The 25,174-nt window shown below is 45.0% G+C and overlaps 1 protein-coding gene across 2 annotated transcripts in view; it reads left to right on the top strand.

Moving 5' to 3' along the window:
- IFNLR1 (interferon lambda receptor 1) overlaps nt 1-25,174 on the top strand; it is an 80,874-nt gene that overhangs the window by 11,106 nt on the left and 44,594 nt on the right. For both annotated transcript variants that reach the window (XR_013274517.1, XM_077481842.1), the window contains exons 2-3: nt 16,774-16,906; nt 20,023-20,189. Coding sequence is in view for 1 of the 2 variants with exons in the window: in XM_077481842.1 (XP_077337968.1) it covers nt 16,774-16,906; nt 20,023-20,189 (300 nt within the window). In the remaining variant the exon portion in view is untranslated. The remainder of the gene's footprint in view (nt 1-16,773; nt 16,907-20,022; nt 20,190-25,174) is intronic.

Below are 25,174 nucleotides of genomic sequence, written 5' to 3'. Positions count from 1 at the left end.
GCCTGGTCCGGAAATAATACGCACTTGTATCAGAAGGACTTAGACCTCAGCTTCCAAAAGGTGCTTATGTGCAAAAATATATAGAAATATGTGATATGGTGCTCACATGCAACTTATGTCAGAAATCGCAAAATGTATAAAAATATAAAAAAAAATATCAAAACAAGCTACAGATAGCATATATATGTATATAAGAAAATATAGTCCAGGACTCCCACTTTCTATAACATCCGTGGGTCAGTGACCATTAGAAAAATCAGAGAGCACACAAGCAGATCAAGATATGAGTTGGGAAATATAGAAATACATTTTTAACCATAAAAATGAAAAAATAAAGATAAAAAAATATATAAAAATAAAAATAAACATAAAAATCAAAAAAGTAAAAAATAATAAAAGCTGCACAAATGGCTGTCCAACCCAAAGGGATCAGGATCAGTTCTTACTTATGGTCACACTTCACTATAGGAAAACTCAAATAGTTAATTTTAGTTAGTGAGCCTTCTTAGTTGTAGGTGACCTTTAAATTCCAGGACTATCCCGTGTGCAAACCGCAATTGTAGATTCCCCTAGGGTAGGGCCATATATTTCGCCTTCATAGCATATGTTAAAATACTCCAGGGTTCGCTCAGTGGATGCGCTGCGTGCGTGTCATCTGCACTCCACCATTCAAACCGACCCGGAAGTGACGTAGTGTGCGTGGTTCCGTCGAACGCGTTTCGTCATAGACGTCTTTAGCGCTATTTTTTTATCTTTATTTTTTCATTTTTATGGTTAAAAATGTATTTCTATATTTCCCAACTCATATCTTGATCTGCTTGTGGGCTCTCTGATTTTTCTGATGGTCACTGACCCATGGATGTTATAGAAAGTGGGAGTCCTGGACTATATTTTTTTATATACATATATATGCTATACGTAGCTTGTTTTGATATTTTTTTTATATTTTTATACATTTTTGTGGAAATAAACAGGTTTTTGCCTAAATAAACCATTAGTGCTTTTCTCAAGTACATACATACTACACTATGGAGACTTTATATTTTTCCTATGAGGGATAAACGGAACCCCCGTCTGGATGTGAAGGATTACATGGGCAAGGAGCTGGAATTTTAAAAGGCTGATTAAAGGCGAATTACCCCAGCTGGGGTGCATCTTTCTGGTGAGTGGGGAACCTTGTGGGTGAGCACGGAAGTCACTTTGAAGGATATACAGCAAGCACAAAAGTCACCTTATGAATATAATTTTTGGACTTGCACAATAGAAGATTGTTCAACAATGGACATTTAATATATTAATTTAATGTTTGTGGTTCTTGGTTTTTGGTTATATATATTTTTTAAGGGTGGTGTGGTACACTTATCCATACATTTTTATATTTTGGATTTTTTTCATTTTTTCTTTTTTCCTTTTATATATGGACTTTTGATCTGTAATATACATTTACACTTTGTGATAGGGTTTTTGGCCTATGATTTCTAGGTCTTTTCTATATACCGTATATACTCGAGTATAAGCCGAGATTTTCAGCCTCTTTTTTGAGGCTGAAAGTGCCCCCCTCGGCTTATACTCGAGTCATCGCTGTCTGCCCGCTCGATCAGCGTGTCGAGCAGACAGACAGCGGCCATTCTATGATTCAAAAGCCGCGCCTCCGGCTCCGCCTTCGCCTGTGATAGGCGGAACACTGAATTTCCCAGCAGCCTGTGTTCCGCCTATCACGGGCATCGTCTCATCCTCGTACTACGGACGAGGATGATACGACGTCCGTGATAGGCGGAACACAGGCTGCTGGGAAATTCAGTGTTCCGCCTATCACAGGCGAAGGAGGAGGCGCGGCTTTTGAATTTTACAATGGCCGCCGACGAAGAGGGCACGGGACGGAGGCAAGGCAAGGCACGGCACGGGACAGGACGGGACGGGACGGGACGAAGGCAAGGCACGACACGGGACGGAGGCTCGGGACAAAGGCTCGGGACACAGGTAGGCTGGACACACACACACACACACACACACACACACACACACACACACACACACACGGATGGAGACACACACACACGGATGGATGGATGGATGGATGGAGACACACACACACACAGGGATGGATGGATACACACACACACAGGGATGGATGGATGGATGGAGACACACACACACAGGGATGGATGGATGGATGGATGGATGGAGACACACACACACAGGGATGGATGGATGGATGGATGGAGACACACACACACAGGGATGGATGGATGGATGGACACACACACACACAGGGATGGATGGACGGACACACAGGGATGGACGGACACACAGGGATGGACGGACACACACACAGGGATGGACAGGCATGTCTCACCCTCGGCTTATACACGAGTCAATAAGTTTGCCAGTTTTTTTGGGGGTAAATTGGGGGCCTCGGCTTATATTCGGGTCGGCCTATACTCGAGTATATACGGTACACCTCAATCTAGGGTGTGGTGCCTGTTTGTTTTGTGCTTTTTTTCTTCTTGTTTTCAGACTTGTTTTTTTTTTTTTTTTTTTATCTAGATTCTGAATATTTTCTATTTTTTAATCATTTTATTTATTTTTCAGTCTTACTCAATATATTTTTTGTGGTTGGATATTTCACTAGGAAGATTTGGAGCTTATGTTTACAATAATTTGAACTTTATAATTCTGATTCACTTCGGATATAGGCACACGCATTTTGTATGTTTGATTTAATCTGTTACACATTTGCACTTTTAGTAGATTTGCTTATACGTGAGGGTGAGATGTTGCTGCATGAGTTCACATGCACCAACATCTATGCGATTTCTGACATAAGTTACATGTGAGCACCATATCACATATTTCTATATATTTTTGCACATAAGCACCTTTTGGAAGCTGAGGTCTAGGTCCTTCTGATACAAGTGCGTATTATTTCCGGACCAGGCCACATCCAAGATTATCTATGTGATTTTATTGTTAAAGTCGCATAGGGGTTCACATTGGTTAAATCAGATAGAGCTCTTGGCGCTCAGCAGTCTTTGGGATTATTGAACCTTGTCCCTGATAGAGGCTAATATTCCCATTAGTGTGGGAATAGGATATCTGATATAGGCCTTTGAGATATAGAGCGCATTTTATGAGATTGCTGGTATTTTTAGGGACTATAAAAATACTCACTTTGTATTTCTACTCTATACTTTATCTAATTTTTACTTAATCATAGGTAGCGCCAGATACCCCGGTTTTTAGGTTATAATCATACAAAATTGCCTTGAAGGGAGTGGGGTGACAGAAGTGAATTTTGCACTGAACACGCACATTTATTTGTGTTGCCTTGGTTATAGTATTGCACAGAACAGCTTGGAATGCTTCCGTAGCAGGACTTTGCAAAGTTCTACGTCATCTTGAAATGCAAGATATTTTCTTGTGTGGTCTGAGGTCTGCCAAACCTGTTTCTGTGGTTGTTTATATAACTTGTGCACCAGAAAACAGATCTGTACATTTCAGACATCACACTCATTTAAGCTCAGCCCTTTCCAGAGGCAGGAGAGTCACCTCTGTTGGGCACTGTGGTGGGAAGAGTGCAGCTGTGACGGAAGCCTTCATTTCCTGGCTGTCTCCTTCCCTCTGCAAGACCAGTCTGTCAAAATACACATCTATGACTTTTTACACTCGGAGGAAAATGGCTCTCCCAGTGTAATCAATAGGGCTTCACTATCTGTGTCACAGCTGTCCCTGCACCTTTATTAGAAACTTGGGATAAACAGCCCCCCCAAGGTGGTAATCCTATGACTGTCATTGGGTAGTGGGCTAGCCAATATACACATTTTTTTAAGGGGGAATTTGGGTGCATTTTGGTAGCTACGCCTGGGATGCCACATGAACTTGTTCAGGTACTGCATGAATGATTCACCGTTCTTAGGTATGATCCATGGGTAAAAAGTGTGTGGGGTTGTAGAAAGCAATAGGCTCCGTTCACTCTGCTGCGACTTGGGATCCGACTTGGGAGACCCCAAGTCGCATGACATGAAACCCCATTTTAGTCAATGAGCGCTGTCTTAATTAGCACTACTGAAATCGCTCAGACTTTAGAAAAGACACCTGTACTACCTCAATGCGACTTCTATCTGACTTGCATACACTTTAACGGAAGTTGCGTCCAAGTCGGATACTCATCCTAATTGATGTGATTTGGAAGATTACACAGACATTCTCTGAAGTTGTTTCAAAGTCGCGCCAAAGTCGCGCTGAAGTCACGCTGAAGTCACCTGGCAAAGTCGCACTGTAAGTCGCAAGACTTTCAGGTTGCAGCAGTGTGAACCAAGCCTTAATTGCTTGCCATTTTACCCTGTATATTGCCAGTTAGAACATATTTAGATTATTTTAGGGCTATATCAAGGTAAAAACGGTTTTCTAATTTTTGTTAGATTAGGAAAGTTTAAGAGTGCTTTCATGGATTTACTGCTGTCCAGGCCTTCTTATAGAGATGTATGTTCAAGGCTCAAGTCATGCAGGAATGCATGGGAATGGAGTTCCTTTACTTTTTCCACAATAGGAACTCAATTCCTGTTAGCAGCCATGTCCTGCAAGACTTTGAAGCATGCAAGCTGTGTGGCAGGTGCTACACCAATAGCTGCCGACACAGCTCGCAATAGTAAATGCCGCACACCTGACCATTCAGGCATTGCCAGTAGAGGGCCCCATGACAGCTTCTGCTTCAATCTACCTGTCAATCACAGCTGGCTGACGGGTAGATCAGGTCCCTGCTGCTAAGAGATTGTATTTAGTCAGACCTCTTGTGATGCGCTCCTCCCTGCCGGCCCCTCCTGATTTTCTGTCTTCTCACCCCCCCCCCCCCCCCCAGTCTCCTGCATACTTGCTCTTGTCCCGCTGAACCCCCCCCCCCCCCCTCCTCTATCTTCAGTGCCATATGATGAGAGAACTCAGAGGAGCTATTCTGCTCACAGGACATGCAGGGAGAGAGGTGAGCTGAGGGAGGAACATCAGTTTGGGGTGGTAAGCTGAGCACAATAGCTGGCAAAGTTGAATGCCAGGAGGGAAGTTTATGTAGAAATATGTGAAGGGTTGGAATAGCAGCGAGTGTGTGTTGGAGCCCTGCAGAGTTTGCAGCCCCCCAAGCTAACATACATCTCCTAAGCAGGAACACATCACCAACCTCTGTTCAATGAAAAGTGTAAACTCACCACATAAACACTCTATTTAAAAATAGCATTCCCCAATAAAGATCAGAACATGATGTTCACATTTGCATTTGCAACATCTCACGGAGCACTGCTCAATCCATCATCTGAAAATGGAAAGAGTATGGCACAACTGCAAACCTACCAAGACATGGCTGTCCACCTAAACTGACAGGCTGACAAGGAGAGCATTAATCAAAGAAGCAAGCCAGAGGCCCATGGCAACTCTGGAGGAGCTGCAGAGATCCACAGCTCAGGTGGGAGAATCTGTCCACGGACAACTATTAGTTGTGCACTCCACAAATCTGGCCTTTATGGAAGAGTGGCAAGAAGAAAGCTATTGTTGAAAGAAAGCCATAAGAAGCCCCGTTAGCAGTTTGCAAGAAGCCCTGTGGTGGACACAGCAAACATGTGGAAGAAGGTGCTCTAGTCAGATGAAAAGAAAAAGGGAACTTTTTAGCCTAAAAGCAAAATGTTATGTGTTATGGAAAAACTAACACTGCACATCACCCTGAACACACAGCATGGACAGGGAAGCTGCTCAGAGTTGATGGAAAGATGAATGGAGCCAAATACAGGGCAATCTTAGAAGAAAACCTGTTAGTCTGCAAAAGACTTGAGACTGGAGCAGAGGTTCAGCTTCCAGCATGACAACGACCCTGAACATACAGCCAGAGCTACAATGGAATGCTTTAGATCAAAGCATATTCATGTGTTAAAATGGCCCAGTCAAAGTTCATACCTAAATCCAATTGACAATCTGTGGCAAGACTTGAAAATTGCTGTTCAGAGACGCAGCTGTTTCTCAGACCAATGCAGCAGTCCCGTCGGGAGCAGATCCAGAGTCTAGTCTCGGAGGGGGCACTGGCAGAAAATAAGGTGTTGCTTACAGAACTTTATTAACCACTAGGGATCCGCGCTATAGCCGAATGATGGCTACAGCGCGGACCTACTTTGCCGGGACGACGTCTATTGACGTCGTCCCGTGCACGAGCGGCCTGCGCGCCCCCTGAGGGGCGCACGCGGCGCTCTCTGTGATCAGCGAGTCTATGAGACTCGCCTGATCACGGATCGAAGCAAGGGGTCGCGCTGACAGCGCGAGGAGGAAAAAAAAGAGCCGGTCACCGGCGGCCGTGATCGGGACGTCAGTCCCGATCACGGCCAGCTTACCAGTGCCCACCTGCCCCCTGCCAGTGCCACCTCAGTAATAAAAAAGTGCCCCCCATCAGTGCCACCTATCAGTGCCCATAGTGCCACCCATCAGTGCCCACAGTGCCACACATCAGTGCCCCCAGTGCCACCCATCAGTGCCCAAAGTGGCACCCATCAGTGCCCACAATCTGCCTCAACAACGGTGCTGCACCCCAGTGCCACATATCCGTGCCCATCAGTGTCATCTACCAGGGCCCATCAGTGCCCATCAGTGCCGGCCATCAGTGCCCAGCAGTGCCACCTATCAGAGCCACCTATCAGTGCCACCTATCAGTGCCCATCAGTCCCATCTATCAGTGGTATCTATGACTGCCCCTTAGTGCCACCCATCCGTGCCACCCATCCGTGCCATCTTATCTGTGCCCATCTTTGCCCATCAGTGCCACCTTATCTGTGCCCATCAGTACTGCCTTAATTTAATTCTGATAAATAAATTTTAAACTTGTCCGGCACCTGCAAGGAATGCCAATCCCTGGAAATGTAATCCTATCAGATAGTGTCACTATTCTTCCCTCCTTCGTGGCTGGGAGGAGGTGACGCATTAAAATGATGCTACTTTGTCTCAGTGCGGAGGAGGTAGGAAAGAAGTAAGACTTGCCAACCACAGTGATGAAAGTGTTAAGGGCCGCCATGACAGTGGCAGGAGATTTTGTGATTTCCACGTGGGTCTCCTGATGCACTACAGTACTGCGCACCTCTCCATCCGGGACTCATGCCCCTACAGCCTTTCCTCTTAGTTTTGCTGCGGTGAGGTGGTGCAGGGAGGGAGCCTCGGAGTCAGTAATATTTTCTCTGAGGGGCAATTTCCCCGTCGCCCCCCCGGTTCCTCCCGGGTCCCATTGTGCAGTAGTGAGAGCAATCGCCCCACAGCTTCCCTAGCCCTGCCACTGGGCTGTCTCTGAACTGATCACCCCTGGTCTAATGTGCGCTGGTTCAAGTGTGCATTGTTCATTTTTTTTTACCTGATAAATGTTAATGCTTTTGGGCTTCTTTGCATACACTTTCTCTACTTTATTGTTGCTTTGACCTTTGAATCAGCTTCAATGAATGTCAGATGAGCAAAGGTTATAATAGCACACTGATAGGATAGATATGAGCTTCCTAAGGTGTGTCTGCAATGACGTTGTCATGAAAGTCATCTATACCGATACAATTATTTTCACCTTTTTGAACACATTCTTGATGGTTAGGAGCTTTTGTAGGATTTTAAGAATACTTTTGTTCTTTTTCATAGCTCTACAGATATTTTCATGTACGTATACAATTACACACAAAATTAGAATTTTCTTATCAATGCACTTGGTATCTGTAGGACATTCTTCAGACCATCCTATCTTTATTTCTAGCAAATTAAGGTGTGTGTACAGGAGTTACCAAGAAAACATTCTTACATCGCTTATGGAATACGGACATGCTTCGATTGAATTCTCTCCACACCTGAGCTTCAGATTTCAGGAGCAGTAAAATTGAAGATTGTAGACAAATACTTACTGTAATTTTCCTTTCTTGACTCTTCTCTATGGCAGTATACATAGAATTCTAGAGCTACAAAGGATTGAGCTCCAACTCTGATCTGTTTGGTTTCGATTAAGGAAATCCCCAGCCGCTTTCTCATTTTCCCATCAATTTAAACACACTTTTGTTCTTGTAAATATCAGTGTCGCTGTAGTAGGTTTATACATTGCACAGATGCACCACTTCATTGGCAGGGTCAGGGCATCCTTCAGGACAACAAGGACTGCTATGCCGTGTACACACAACTGGACTTTTCGACGGACTAGGTCTGACGGTCTTCCCAACGGACTTTCGGCGGAGTTCCGGCGGACGTTCTGAACGAACGGACTTGACCACACGCAAGCACACCAAAGTCCAACGGATTTGAGTGTGATGACGTATGACTGGACTAGAATAAGGAAGTTCATAGCCAGTAGCCAATAGCTGCCCTAGCGTCGGTTTTTCGTCTGTCGGACTAGCATACAGACTAACAGGTTTTTCGGCCGGACTCAAGTCCATCGGAAAGATTTGAAACATGTTTTATTTCTAGGTCTGTCAGACATTGGGGGAAAAAAGTCCACTGGAGCCCATACAAGATCGTAATATCCAATGGATTCATTCCGGCGGACTTAGTCCATCGAAAAGTTTGGGCGTGTATACGTGTCATTAGAGGACCAATAATGTCCTGCCCTATCCTGCAATGCTGATATCCAGAGCAGGCATGAGCTTGGGTTTGGTAGGAACACCTTGTTAGTTTCGGTTTCTTGCGGATGGTTCATTTTTTTTTCATCCCATGGTTAGTACTCATTTACACTTTTCCCTTCTTGTGTGTTGCATTAATGCACACATCTTAATGGGCGCCTGGGTCAGTGTGGTAGTAAAAGCAAGTAACACTTTATCCAGATACACTTACATAAAAGTATCACTGCACACAGGGTGGATGTGGATCACTAATCAAGCAGTCAACCATCACAAGGGATGAGAAGACCACTGTGGGGATAAGCTCAGACCTGCCATATGGAGGTATATAACCAACAGCATCTCCAGCTCTCACACCTGCTCTCAGAGCTAGCAAGAGACCAAATCAGGATGGGGCAGGCCGCACCGCCTTTCCGAGGCGCTGCATCCTTCTTCAGGCAAACCTGCCCCCCTGTCAGGACCATTGGTGGCCGGGCAGTCACAAAAAAACCCCCAAAAAATAACAGTCCTTAAGTGCACTGTGTTCGGGCGCAGGACACAGTGCACTTTGGGAAGCGCCACGTCTATGCAATCATGAGATTGCAGATGAGACCCTAGCGTCGGTTTTCGTCTGTCGGACTAGCATGCAGACGAACAGATTTTACATGCACTGTGTCCCGCACAGGTGTGAGAGCTGGAGACGCTGCTGGTTATATACCTCCATATGGCAGGTCTGAGCTTATCCCCACAGTGGTCTTCTCATCCCTTGTGATGGCTGACTGCTTGATTGATGATCCACATCCACCCTGTGTGCAGTGATACTTTTATGTAAGTGTATCTGAATAAAGTGTTACTTGCTTTTACTATCACACTGACCCAGGCTCCCTCTTTCTGCTGTAACAAATAAATAGGCTGCATGTTAATTCATAACACAAAACACATTAAGACGTGTGCACTAATGCAACACACAAGAAGGGAAAAGTGTAAATGAGTACTAACCATGGGGTGAAAAAAAAAAAACTAACAAGGTGTTCCTGATGGGTGTACAGATGTAAGGAGGGCTCCGCTGATGGGGATACAGATGTAAGGAGGCGCTGTGCTGATGGGGACACAGATGTAAGGAGGAGCTCCGCTGATGGGGACACAGATGTAAGGAGGGGCTTCGCTGATGGGGATACAGATGTAAGGAAGGGGCTCCGCCAATGGGGACACAGATGTAAGGTGGACTCCACTGATGGGGACACAGATGTAAGGAGGGACTCTGCTGATGGGGACACAGATGTAAGGATGGACTCTGCTGATAGGGACACTGATGTAAGGAGGGACTCCGCTGATGGGGACACAGATGTAAGGAGGACTCCACTGGTGGGGACACAGATGTAAGGAGGGACTCTGCTGATGGGGACACAGATGTAAGGAGGGACTCCACTGATAGGGACACTGATGTAAGGAGTAACTCCGCTAATGGGGACACAGATGTAAGGAGGACTCCACTGATGGGGACACATATGTAAGGAGGGACTCTGCTGATGGGGACACAGATGTAAGGAGGACTCCGCTGCTGGGGGCACCTTATGTAAGGAGGGACTCTGCTGGGGGCAACTGATGTAAGGAGGGACTCTTCTGGGGCCACCTTATGTAAGGAAGGACTCTGCTGGGGGAAGCTGATGTAAGGAGGGACTCTGCTGGGGGCACCTGATGTAAAGCGGGACTCTGCTGGGGACACAGATGTAAGGAGGGACTTCATTGATGGAGACACAGATGCAAGGAAGACTCCGCTGATGGGGACACAGATGTAAGGAGGGACTCCGCTGATAGGGACACAGATGTAAGGAGGGACTCCACTGATGGGGACACAGATGTAAGGAGGGACTCCGCTGATAGTGACAGTGATGTAAGGAGGGACTTTGCTGATAGGGACACAGATGTAAGGAGGACTCCGCTGATGGGGACACAGATGTAAGGAGGGACTCCACTGATGGGGACACAGATGTGAGGAGGGCTCCGCTGCTGGGGGCACCTTATGTGAGGAGGGACTCTGCTGGGGGCACCTGTCGTAAGGAGGGATTCTGCTGGGGGCACCTGATGTAAGGAGGGACTCTGCTGGGGGCACCTGATGTAAGGAGGGACTCTGCTGGGGGAACCTGATGTAAGAAGGACTTCGCTGATGGGGACACAGATGTAAGGAGGGACTCCATTGATAGGGACACAGATGTGAGGAGGGCTCTGCTGCTGGGGCACCTTATGTAAGGAGGGACTCTGCTGGGGGAACCTGATGTAAGGAAGGACTCCGCTGGGGACACCTGATGTAAGGATGGATTCCGCTGGGGGCACCTGATGTAAGGACGGACTCCGCTGGGGGCACCTGGTGTAAGGGCGGACTCCCTGGGGGCTAACTTTTTAGCTGTAATCCAATCCCCAACACGTATAGCTGTCATAGCATGGCACAAGTGTACCATTAGCACAGCGGGCAACGAGTTTAACGTATATTAAATAGAATAAAGGAAAATGGGCATCATTATAAAAAATCCTTAAAAATTATAAAAAATGGCATCTGATCCGAATGAAAGGCTGCATAGTAACACATAAATTATAGTATTTTATAATAAATGTTAAAAAAAATCTAATAATAACTATATAAAAGTTGACTTCAAATAAAATAACCTATTATGATCACTACATAATTAATTACACTAAATAATACAAATGATAAATTTATCGGAAACGCTTTGCGGCCCGCCCCGGCCTGATTTGGTATCTTGCTAGCTCTGAGAGCAGGTGTGAGAGCTGGAGACGCTGCTGGATATATTCCTCCATATGGCAGGTCTGAGCTTATCCCCACAACGTTCTTCTCATCCCTTGTGATGGCTGACTGCTTGATTGGTGATCCACATCCACCCTGTGTGCAGCTTGCAAGATACTTTTATGTAAGTGTATCTGAATAAAGTGTTACCTGCTTTTACTATCACACTGACCCAGACGCCCTCTTTCTGCTGTTTTTGTTTGTGTTAGGGAATTCCCATATCCTGCTAGACATGTGCGATTAGTTTCGTACTAAACGAAAATTCCTACGAATTTCCGTACATTCGTACAAATCCGAAATATGAATTTTTATGCATACGAATTCCGTACGAAATAAGAAATTTTGTTTACGAATTTCGGATCCAAATTCATAATTAAAATTCATAATTAACAAAAAGTTAACGAACCTAAAAGTTAAAAACTAAGGGAGTCAGCACAGCACAGGGATGGTGGGAACCCCTCATAATGATAAATTCATCATAACGAAAATTCGTAATTAACGAAAAGTTAATGAACCAGGAAGTCAGCACAGGGATGGTGGGAACCCCATGGGAATTTCTATGCTTACAAATTTCATACGAAATATGACATTTCGTTAACCAATTTCAGAATATTGGATCCAAATTAACAGAAACATGACTGGCGTTTTGTTCACCAATCAGAGGAGGTCAGCACAGCACAGGGATGGTGGGAACCCCTCATAATGATAAATTCATCATAACAAACATTCATAATTGTTACGAAAAGTTAACAAACCTAAAAGTAAAAAACCCAGGAAGTCAACACAGCACAGGGATGGTGGGAACCCCTCATAATGATAAATTCATTGCAACGAACTTTCGTTATTTCTACGAAACGTTAACGAAACTAAAGGTTAAAACCCCAGGAAGTCAGCACAGCACAGGGATGGTGGGTGGCCCATTATAATGATAAATTCATCATAACGAACTTTCGTTATTTTAACGAAAAGTTTACGAATCTAACGAAAATACGATTTTTTTTTTCGTACGGAATAGAACGGAACAAAACTAAACACATTTTTTGACAGGCGCCCATGTCTGTATCCTGCTGAGGATCTTCCGGTGACTGTGTGTGCAATCTCCATCCACCTGTGAATCCATACATCCTGTGGACTTCTCCTCGATATCTCTTACTACTATGGACTGTATGGACTAATTCTTATTAATTCATATTGGGTATATCTTGTTGTTTCTCTCTGTTATTGATCCCTTATGATCCACCTTATAGTTGCCAGTGAGAGCTGACTCACACACTATCTGACAGTTCTGTGTGATATATTGCTTGTATTTATTTCTCACAACAAAGCTGGCCATACATTAATCTTTTTTTTTGTTCCATTCAACCAGCGGGATGAACAAAAAAAAAATGACCCGGTTCCCCCATCCACATATTTGAGGTGGTTGGGGGAATCACTCCTGCTGTACTACTGTGCTCTGACACCAGGGAACTCTCCCTGCCATTAGAAAATGCTGATCAGTGTCGGCAGCTATAGCTGGCAGCACTGATGGTTTGGGAAAACCCCAACAGGCTGGTTGTACAGAAGTCGTTTGGTAGACTGACTTCTGTACAACCAGCCTGCCCATATGTGGATCGACATTTTCGATTCATGTATAACCATCTTAACATACAGCTGTGGCTCTTTCCTGCGCCTCCTTCTCCTGCTCTGCATCACGGTGGCTTCCTCCTCAGCGACTTCCCTTGGCCAATGTCATCGCTTCTCCTCTCAGCCAATCGGGTCTCACCTACTTCCAAATAGGCCAGGGGGAGAATCAGGAAGACAGTAGTGAATATTAATATTAACTGGAATGGCTCAGGGTGTAGTGTTCTGTTCCCCCCCTGAGCCCACCTTTTTTTTAAGCCAATTAGAGCCTCTGGCTCTAATCACATGGCTCTAAAAAAAAAAAATTCCATTGGAATCCAAGCATCCAAGGCCCTGCATGTAGATTAGGGGCCAGGCAGATGGATTAGGGTGGCATCACCCTTGCACCCTTAATGGACGGGCAGCCACTGCTTCACATGCAGTTCTGCGCAGTGTGATTTCAGCCCCATTCATTTTGAATGGGCTAAAAATTGCACTGCACCAAACGTAGTGCATGCGCTACTTCTTGAAACATGCGGCAACGGCATTGAATGGTACTTTTTGTACAATGCGATCTGGTTTGGGTGCGACATTGTTTACTTGAACAGACCCTCGCAGCAGATCGCAAAGGCATTGCGGCAAACCGTACGGGAAAGCGTCTCTCGCACTGCATTTTAGCGTGAACAGGCCCTTAGACAGGGCGATTCGGTTTGTTGCAGGCTGGTTGGTAAATTAAGCTGGGAATTGTCTTTGAAATGGGTGCAACACACTGTATACTCAGTTCCCTACTTCAACGATGTAGGGAAGACTTGGAGACGGGAATGCACCAACGTGATTGCCTAATAACTTCTTAGCCATGGAGCAGATCTAAAACAGGTCTACAGGGTTATTTACTATTAGTTTTTTTTCTGTGAAATTTAACCCCCCCCCTCCCTCCCTCATGCATGCCCATCCTGAGGTCCTATAGAAGCTCTGTGTGCTTCTAGGTATGTCACGGGCTGCAGGATGTGGCAAACCACATGTTAACATTTACCTTCACAGGTTAGTGATAACGGATAACTTTGATGTATATAATGATAAAATGTTACCACATATGTGCTGCAACAGACAGCGGACATAGTCGAGTATACAGTATGACAGGCAAAAAATGTGTTTTGTGTGAGACGTGCAATGCTTTTAAAACAAACCTGTCTATAATGAAATCTGAAAAACAAAGAACATTTCGCAGGAGGTAACCTTGGCACACAGTGCTTTGCTTTACTAGGTAAACGCACACACACTGTTTGAGTGCATTGTTACTTTGAATTTGATGAGGGTATCCCTTTGTATGTTCCTTTCATTGCACAATATAATGACGCATACATCAGAGATTTATTCACATGTGCTTGAATTCAGAAGTCATTTAAGGGAGTTTTCACATTGACAGCCGGTGTTGGGGATTTGCAGACGGCTGAACTGGAATTCTAACGTCTAACATTACCTGACTGAACTATACACATAACGTGTTTGCAGAAATCTTAAATCCGGCTGTAGAGTTTGATAGGTGGCATCACAAATCAAACTCACCTACCGAGATCAATAGAGTCACACCGTTTCTGTGAGCCAAACACAGTTACACAGTTGTGGTATGGTTCTGTAATGTAAATTTGGTAATTAAATAAACAAATAAATAAATCAGGCATCAGGAGATGGCAGTGGCACCTCCTGAACGCCAGCCAGATGCTGCTATACCACCATCTGAAAGCGATCCGCAAGAAATCCCTTTTCAGATTACAGTAAGCATTACCTCCTGTTTGAAAGAGCCCTAATCCCTTATTCTATGCATTAAGGTGAAAAACCTCCCATGATGCAGCTGCCCCCCGGATCCCCCTTTTTTACTTACCTGAACCCAGTCTTTCCAGCGACAGGGACGAGCATACCAGCTCCAGCCGGTGTCTCAGGTCCTGATTGGATAGATTGATAGCAGCACAGCCATTGGCTCCAATCCAATGATGCGGGAGCCAGGGAGCAGGGCCAAGTCCTGCTATCTGTGTCAATAGACACAGCAAAACAAATGACCTCCTGGGTAATCCATGTGTTTTTACCAACATCCCTGATATATGAACAGTGACAAGTACCCCCCAGTACTAATGGGACTTTAAAGGCAACGAGTAAAACACAGATATATGTAAAAGTTAACAAATTTTATTACCAATGGATAAAATAGGTGTATACATCACCAATAAAAACAAATGGTAATACACATAAAAAAGATGAGTGCTGTGGTGTTCTTAATTATAATCCTATGTATCCAACGCATTTCGGGACACAATGAGTCCCTTCATCAGGGTATTTATACATAGAAGATCACAAAGAGTATTATTCTATAAGAGAGCAATCATAATAGTCAGCACACACAGCAGGGATGTAGACACATTACAACAGAGCAAAGAGCATGAGAACAGTAACATACCAGTAGAACACTCAGAGAATCTGCTTGGTCCAGCAACAGAGATGCCACATCATATAGGGAAGAGTTCACTGAACCCCAAAGGGATGAGGGAGATGGCTATTTGGGTGCCCCAAGATTCCACACATGGATCTCAAAGGTACCCACAGTGAGGGTGGTGTTCAAAGAACTACACCTTAAAAAAGATGAGGTGGTCTAGAGGTATGGGACAAAAGGAAGAAGGGAAAAATCTGTTATTGAATAGATCTAAGGTTGTGAAGCCAACAGATATCTATATCCTATGAGGTCACCAAATGCCACCCAATTGGGGAAAAATACAGCCAGAATGGCCTGGTAGTCCTATGTGGGGATCAGTGTAATGCCCATACCTTTGCAGCAGGTTGCGGCAGGGTGGCGTGCCCATAGGTCCTGGCAGCAGAATCCCATCAGCTCAGGGCCGCCGCCTTAAATGGCATCAGGGTAAATGCCCTTTGCTCTGTTGTAATGTGTCTGCCTCCCTGCTGTGTGTCTTGACCAATATGATTGCTCTCTTATAGAACAATACTCTTTGTGATCCTCTATGTATAAATTCCCCTGATGACGGGACTCATTGTGTCCTGAAATGCGTTGGGTACATAGGATTATCACCAAGAATGCCACAGAAGTCATCTTTATGTGTATTACCATTGTTTTTATTGGTGATGTATACACCTGTTTTACCCATTTGTAAAAAAAATTAAAAATGTTACACATATCTGTGTTTTCATCGTTGCTTTTAAAGTCCCACTAGTAACGGGGGGGGGGGGGGGGGTTCTTGTCACTGTTTGTGTCAATAAACACAGAAGCAGGACAGGGGAGCACACCCGCACAAGTGACCCGAGGGAGAGCTTCTCTCTAATGGGGTACTCAAGTAGAGGAGGAGCCAGGAGTGCCGCTGAGGGATCCCAGAAGAGGAGGATCAAAGCCACTCTGTGCAAAACCAACTGCACAGTGGAGGTAAGTATAACATGTTTGTTAAAAAAAAAAAAAACTTTATATATCCTTTAACCTAAAGAAAACCTGTGCTGAAAGAAAGGTAGAGGCTGTTGCTTAACTTTTTATTCTGAATATACTAGCTATCTGTCATGCTAATCCATTGGCTTCAATACTCAGTTATTGATAAAATAAATCAAGACTTCTAACTTCACTCTGACTTGCTCCCAACTCTGGGACTCCAAGTATTAAAGTCATTAGATCCGCACGAGTGTCGGGCAACTAGCATTTTCAAAAAGGTGTTCAATGCCAAAGGCTCATTGTTGTGCACGCACATTTAAGATGAAAAAATTCCTTTTTATCGTGATCAATTTTGACATTGTTCTTCATAGGCCACCTTCATAAACCTTTGAACGTCACAACAGAATCCAGAAACTTCAGTCTCTTCCTGACATGGCTGCCATCTCCTGAAAACCCTCATAATGTAACCTACACTGTCAAATATAAGCTGCATGTTGAAAAAAGGTAATTGTAGAAATGCTGGACTATATAATCATTGTGTTCTGTCTTGTGGAATAGACTTATGTGGCAGCATAATGAAGACTTGTACCTTTACATTTTGTTATATAATAGAATTTAAAAAGAGACCTATAATCAGGGATGAATTTAGAGACCAAGGTACACTATATTACCATAATATTAGGACGCCTGCCTTTACACGCACATGAACTTTAATGGCATTCCAGTCTTAATCCATAGGGTTCAATACTGAGTTGGCCCACCCTTTGCACCTATAACAGCTTCAACTCTTCTGGGAAGGCTGTCCACAAGGTTTAGGAGTGTGTCTATGGGAACATTTGACCATTCTTCCAGAAGCACATTTGTGAGGTCAGGCTCTAATTCATCCCAAAGGTGTTCAGATTGAGGTCAGGACTCTGCGCAGGCCAGTCAAGTTCCTTCACCCCAAACTCGCTCATTGATGTGTTTATGGACCTTACTTTGTGCACTAGTGTGCTTTTATATTGGAACAGGAAGGGGCCATCCCCAAACTGTTCCCACAAAGTTGGGAGCATGAAATTGTCCAAAATGTCTTGGTATGCTGATACCTTAAGAGTTCCCCTCACTGGAACTAAGGGGCGAGGCCCAACCCCTGAACAAGACAACCCCACACCATAATCCCCCCTCCACCAAATGATTTGGACCAGTGCAAAAAAGCAAGGTCCATAAAGACATCCAGTCCTTTTATCTACTGGCAACGCTTAGTTGCACGCTACCAAGTTTTGGTTTGAAATTATCGAGAAGCTGCTGGCTGTTCCGGGTTCAGACGGCATGCCTCTCGATGATGCCCTGCAAGGGCCCACTCTTCACCTTTACTTAATAGAAGGATTTGCCTCGTCTTTGCCTAGGCAAGTGGAAAAGGTAAAGGGCTTTTTAAAAAAAGGTAAATAAACAGAAAAAAAAACAGGACTTGATGTGCTCGGGACCAGAGGAGGGGTCATGCTGCAGAAGCTGAAGAGCTGCTTTAAGGTGCCAAATACACATACATTGGGCTAAATTTTTTTATTTAATAATACAAATGGTTAACACAACAATAACATTGTTAATTAACAATTGTTAATACAACAATAAAACACAGTTTTGGTAGAAGTATAACTGCCCTGGCCACAAATGGGAGAATATGTAGTAGTGAAATAAACTACTTGACAGACTATGCCAGATGACAAGGGTGGCCTCTTGTGCAATTTCCGTCCAAGCACCCCTTGTAGCGGAAGTGTCAGGAAGTTGTTGTAGTGAGCTGTAGCTTGGAGACACAGTGACAGGAGTCCTTCCCGTGGTAGTATGGAGTCTGGTCACAAGCTATGTTCAGCAGCAACCAGATAGACAGATGCAGAGTCAGGATCAAGTTCAAAGTCAGAAACAGGCTGGCAGCAGGGCACCAAGTGAGGAAGCAGAGATGTCAGAAATCCAAGCCGAGATCGGCAACGCGGGCATGCAGCAGACTAAACAGGCGGGTAATCTAAGAGAGGTGTCAGACATAGTCGGGTCAGGAACAAGGCTAACAGACTTTCAAGAACCGGGAATGAGCATCTGCTGTACGAGATCCCTGACATTAGTGCAACCCTAGATGCCTTCATGCAGAATAACAGCTCTGTTATAAACCTATGTTTGTAATGTAGCACCCTCTAGTGTGCTGCTAGAATATTGGGTCAAGAGTTTATTGCAGGTTGGGCTGGGATGATGCATACAGGCAGGGGTCTGGTGCCTCCCCCTGGTTCTGGATGTTTGGAGAAATTTCTAAAAGCTGGAGAGCAGAGGCCAGGAGGGTTGATCTGCATACATAGGGGAGTCTGGCCAATCCCCAGGGGATAGGCCTGGCATGGTGGCTAAGCCAGTCCTTAAATATGGATGAGTCATGCTGGCAGGGGAGTCAGATGGAAGATGGAGTGCTGAGGAGACTGTCAGTGGCCCTTGAGGAGAACCTGCCGGGGTTCTGCCTGGGGCTGGGGGCTCGGGCTGGCTTGGGAGGATCCTGAGAGCAGTGCAGTTTGAAAGGAATCTTACCTCAGAAGCAGCGGGAGCAAGGAGGACAGTATGAGTACATCAGCACAGTCAGGAACTTACTAGGGGAAAGCCTACCACAGGCCTTTCTGGAAGACTGCATTGTGCTTAATCTGTCCTTTCCCTTTCCCTGGAAGATCTTCATTAGCAGCCGGGTGGGCTGGTGATTCCTGTGGTCAGTGGAACTGGGATTGGTGTCTGTGGTGCAGTTGGAGATACTCCTCTAGGAAACCTAAAACATTTTGTGCTACTTTCTATGGGACAGAGTTCCTAGTCTCTAGTCCTTTTTCTTCGAGAGACTGTCAAGTTTCCAGAAAGGAGCACAGTTCATGACCTTGTACATAGGGAGGAAGTTTTTGTTCTTTGACTTAAAGTGATTGTGAAGTCTCAGTTTTTTTTCTATAAAAATAACAAACATGTTATACTTACCTGCTCTGTACAGTGGTTTTGCACAGTGCAGCCCCGGATCCTCCTCTTCTCTGGCCCCTCTTTGGCTCTCCTGGCCCCTCCCTCCTGTCGAGTGCCCCAACAGCAAGTGGCTTGCTATGGGGGCACCTGAGCTGCATTCAGACACAGAGCCCCAGTTTGGCCCCCGCCCCCTCTCCTGACTGGCTAACTGACTTAATTTGAAAGCAGTGGATACCAATGGCACTGCTGCTGTGTCTCAGCCAATCAAGAGGGAGAGTCTCGGACAGCTGATACACTCGTGGACATCGCTGAATAGAGATGGGGCTCAGGTAAGTAATTAGGAGGTGCTGGGGCAGCTGCTGCACACAGAAGGCTTTTTATCTTAATGCATAGAATGAAAAACCTTCTGCCTTTACAGCCACTTTAAGTTGGGCATCCCATATATAGCCCTTCACCCATCTAAGTTGTTACCCCTAATAAAACATAAAAACAAAGCCAAGGGACTGACTTCTTCTGTTTGGATGCAAATGGAGAATGCGTGTTAACTGGCTGTGCAGGAGTAGGAGAGTCAGTTACTAGCAGCTCCTGCGAGGGTAATGCTATAGTCATTTTTTTTTTATATACTGTATCTGGTATCTGTTTCATCTCAAGCTAATATTTATTCTCTTTTCAAGCTGGCGTGTAGTCCACGAGTGTAAAGGTATCTTCGCAACAGAGTGTGATTTAACATGTATCCTTAAGAACTACTCTAACCAGTATGCAGTGCGAGTCAGGGCTAATTCTGTATCCCAGGAGGGATCAGCATGGGCCTTCCTATACAATATATCTTATATGTTCACAGGTAGGTGTGATGTACTAAATAGGCTAAGTAATCCTTTGGTGTTATTTATATATAATATGATTTAATATATATAAAAACAATGTTTCCTTGTATTCTTTGGGGGGTATTTATTAAAACTGGAGCACTCAGAATCTAGTGCAGTTGTGCATGGTAGTCAATCAGCTTTTAACTTTAGCTTGTTCAATTAAAGCCTGGTACACACTATTATTTTTTTTTCATCCAACCCAGCAGGACTGAAGAAAAAAATCACCACAGCTCAGGAGGCTCTGCTGTACTAACTATGCAATGTTAGTACATGACAGGAGCCGCACGAACGGCTTCTGTCAGACTGGCTGCAGTACACAGGGGCCGAATGTCAGCCGGTTTCTATCGAACCGGCAGAAGCCACCCAACATTTGGCTTGTGTGTACTAGACTTAAGCTTTGATGGAAAAAAAAGATTGGTTTCTATGCAGAGCTACACTAGATTCTGTATGAACCAGTTTTAGTAAATCTCCCCCTTTGTGTTTATCATGATTTTATCTTGCATGGCTTTTTTAAGGGTAGAATTTAAACAAAGAATAATATCATTACACAATAGTAACATACTAATACGGATAAGGCTTTCTACAAACAATTGTTTAAAATTTTAAGCCTATATTCATGGAAAGGCTACACGGGTCATGGTCTGGAACAGCTGTAAAAAGACAGGCTGCCTGTTAATAAACGTTATAATATTTCATGTAATTATTAGCTTCAGACATCTTCAGCAACATATGCCAGGCTCCGACCCCACTCCTGCTGTCACAGTGCAAGAAGAAAACATGAACTGTGGCACATGTCCCTGATTTGGAGGGACTGTCCCTGATTTGGAGGGACTGTCCCTGATTTGGAGGAACTGTCCCTGATTTGGAACAATGTCCCTCTGTCCCTCATTCTTCCTCATTTGTCCCTCATTTTGGTCTGATCTATACAGTTGTATAAAAAGTGTTTTCCTTTGCTATACCATTCGTCCAATTTCTAAATTTAAAAAGTTAGTATTAAGGAAAATTAGTGGTAAAAAAAAAGTACTTGTGGGTTTACATAATCTTTTTTTGTATAATTCTCCTTTAAGAGCCAGTTCACACAGGGGCAACACGACTTCCAACGCGACTTTTGTAGGCAACTTGGACACGACTTGGGGCGACTTACAACGCGACTTTAAGTCGCCCCAGACTTTGGCCGTGGCCAATCAGAGAATGAGCTCTCAAGGGGGAACTCCACTCCAAATTAAAAAAAAAAATGGCATGGGTTCCCAGTCCGGGAGTATACCAGGCCCTTAGGTCTGGTATGGATTTTAAGGGGAACCCCCTACGCCGAAAAAAAACGGCATGGGGTCCCCCCCAGATCCATACCAGACCCTTATCCGAGCACGAAGCCTGGCCAGTCAGGAAGGGGGTGGGGACGAGTGAGCACCCCCCCTCCTGGACCATACCAGGCCACGTGCCCTCAACAATGGGGGGGTTGGTGCTTTGGGCAAGGGGGGCGCCCTGCGGACCCCCCACCCCAAAGCACCTTGTCCCCATGTTGATGAGGACAAGAGTCTCTTCCCGACAACCCTGGCCGTTGGTTGTCGGGGTCTGCGGGAGGGGGGCTTATCGGAATCCGGGAGCCCCCTTTAATAAGGGGGCCCCCAGATCCCGGCCCCCCACCCTATGTGAATGAGTAAGGGGTACATCGTACCCCTACCCATTCACCTGGGGAAAAGATGTAAATAAAAAACACAACACAAGTTTTAAAAGTAATTTATTAATCAGCTCCTGGGGTCTTCTTCCGACGTCGGGGGGCTTCTGACGACTTCGCTGTCTTCTGCTGTACTGACTTGTGTGAAGTGCGCGGCAACTTATATAGGTATAGGGCGTGGTCCCGGGGCATGCTGGGACTGTGATGTTATAAAGGGGCGGGGTCACCGTGTGACATCACATGGTGACCACGCCCTATACCTATATAAGTCGCTATACAAGCCAGTACAGCTGAAGACAGCGCTGGGTCAACATCGGAAGAAGAAAGAAGAAAAAAGAGGGAAGAAAGAAGAAAGAAGAGGGAAGAAGGATGGAGGAGACCGGGCTCCTCCGCTAGTAAAAGAGCTGCAAGAAGACAGTAGAGGAGCCCAGGAGAAGATCCCGGAGAGCGGGAGAAGAGGCCGAACAGAGTGGTGAAGTCGTCAGAAGACCCCCGACGACGGAAGAAGACCCCCGGAGCTGATTAATAAATTACTTTTAAAACTTGTGTTGTGTTTTTTTTTACATTTTTTCCTCAGGTGAATGGGTAGAGGTACGATGTACCCCTTACTCATTCACATAGGGTGGGGGGCCTGGGATCTGGGGGCCCCCTTAATAAAGGGGGCTCCCGGATTCCGATAAGCTCGCTCGTCCCCACCCCCTTCCTGACCAGGCTTCGTGCTTGGATAAGGGTCTGGTATGGATCTGGGGGTGGGGAACCACACGCCGCTTTCTTCAGCGTAGGGGGTTCCCCTTAAAATCCATACCAGACCTAAGGGCCTGGTATGCTCCCAGAGGGGGAACCCACGCTGGATTTTTAAAATAAATTTGGCGTGGAGTTCCCTCTCGAGAGCTGATAATTCTGTGAGAGTTGCCTCAATATAGACGGAGATCTGACTTGGAGGCGACTTCCATTGAAATCAATGGGTACAGGTCGCCTAGAAGTCGGATACAAGTAGTACAGGAACCTTTTCTGAAGTCAGAGCGACTTCAGTAGTGTGCATTAAGACGGCTCTCATTCACTTACATTGATTTTTACATGTAGGGCAACTTGAGGCGACCAGGGGCGACCTGAAGTCGGATCTGAGTCGCCCCTGTGTGAACCGGCTCTAAGGGGCCATGTCAGGGGTTGTGTCCTATGCATACATACTTTTGCTCATAGGTGTCCCTCTTTTCCATTTCAAAAAGTTGGGAGGTATGACTGTGGTGCAATGAACCTTCAAGATTTTGGCTGGGAGGAGACATATTATTCATAAGCCAGTTTTGCCAGTGACACCTACTGGCAGAAACCAGGCACAGCACCAACACTGTTTTAAGGGGAAAGCCGAGTGACATAGCACAAATTCGCCTGGGCAGATTTTAATTGCCACACAAGTCATATTGTAATTGAATGTTATTAAAGCGGGAGTAAACCCGCAGATTTTTTATTTTTTTCTACCTGCAAAGGAAAAGGCATAATGAGCTAGTATGCACCGCATACTAGCTCATTATGAAATACTTACCTTAGAACGAGACCCCGACATCTGGTCCGATCCACGCCGAGGGAGCTGACATGCTTTGTCTTCCGGGTATCGCGGCTCCGGTGCTGTGAGTGGCCGCAGCCGCGATATCGTCACTTATGCGCATGCGCGCGGGAGATTTCATTCCGGCCGGGCCCGGCCACTGCCGGGCTTTCAGCCGAGAATCCCCTTGTGCGCCTGAATGCAGCGGCGCATACCGAGGGGAATATCTCCTAAGCCGTACAGGTTTAGGAGATATTATTTTTACCTACAGGTAAGCCTTATTATAGGCTTTCCTGTAGGTAAAAGTTAAAAAAATGAGTATACAACCACTTTAAATTTCCATTTTAATCTGTAGCACTGTAATTTTCTGTAAAATGTAAAGCACTGGGGCACAGAGATGGAGTACAGAACGCCCCCGCAGATATGTCATGTAATGCTGTTGTGATTGGTTTACTGATTTTCTCAGAAGTCTGCACTAAAATACAAATCAGATTTTGAGCATGCCCTGCAACAAAAATTTAATTTTTGGTGAGGTACTCTCAAAGGGAAATCACGTCTAAAGAGATGCAGATTAGAGCCCTGCAGGTGCAGCAGTTGACTGATGATTAGAAAACCACTCCCATACAGACCCACTTAGCACAAACAAACAGCTATACCTTCAGAATAACAAAGGGTAGGAATCTGCTACAAAGTTTGTTCAAACTCTTGCAATGTGCATAGATCACCCAGAGGGGAATGTTTATTTCTTAACGAAAGTGGAGTTACTTTTTAAATGAAAAAAAAAATGTCTTAAAAAAGGTTTAATTAATAAAAAAAAAAAAAAATAGCCCAGTACCCTAACGCATGCAGTACATGCAAATGTAAATGTGGCATAAGTCCCACACATGTATGCAAAAAGCAATTGCAGCACACATGTGAGGTAAACATTAGAGTGAGAGCAATAATTTTAGAACCATCATTCATAGTTAAAGTGTTTGTTAACCTAAAAAAAAAACGGATCCTGTTCCCTTAACCACTTCAATACCGGGCACTTAAACACCTTCCTGCCCAGACAAATTTTGAGCTTTCAGCGCTGTCGCACTTTGAATGACAATTGCGCGGTCATGCTACACTGTACCCAAATGAAATTTTTATCATTTTTTTCCCACAAATAGAGCTTTCTTTTGGTGGTATTTGATCACCTCTGCGGTTTTTATTTTTTGCTAAACAAATAAAATAATACCGAAAATTTTGAAAAAAAAAAGTTTTTTTTTGTTTCAGTTTCAAAACTTTGCAAATAAGTAAGTTTTCTCCTTCACTGATGGGCACTGATGGGGTTACACTGATGGGCAATGATAAGGCGGCACTGATGGGCACCGATGAGGTGGCACCAATGAAGTGGCACTGATGAGGTGGCATTGATGGACACCGATATGTGGCACTGATAGGCGGCACTGATTGGTGGTACTGATGGGCGACACGGATGGGCACTGATAGGTGGCAAAAATTGGCACTGATATCTGGCACGGATTGGCATGGATGAGCATGGGTTAGTCGACACAGGTGGGCATGGGTTAGTCGGCACAGGTGGGCATGGGTAGGCGGCACAGGTGGGCATTGATGGGCACTGATAGGTGGCATGGATGGGCACTGATAGGTGGCATGGATGGGCACTGATAGGCGGCACGGATGGAAACTGATAGGCGGCATTGTATTATAATATATTGTACTAATGGATGCCAATCAGTGCCAATCAATAATTGTGG

Source organism: Lithobates pipiens, unplaced genomic scaffold (assembly GCF_037356315.1).
Source record: "Lithobates pipiens isolate NorthernLeopardFrog02 unplaced genomic scaffold, aLitPip1_a1.2 Scaffold_16, whole genome shotgun sequence".
Classification (NCBI taxonomy): Eukaryota; Metazoa; Chordata; class Amphibia; order Anura; family Ranidae; genus Lithobates; species Lithobates pipiens.
Note: the sequence above shows the minus strand (reverse complement) of the source record. Positions and strands in the feature narration are given on the sequence as shown.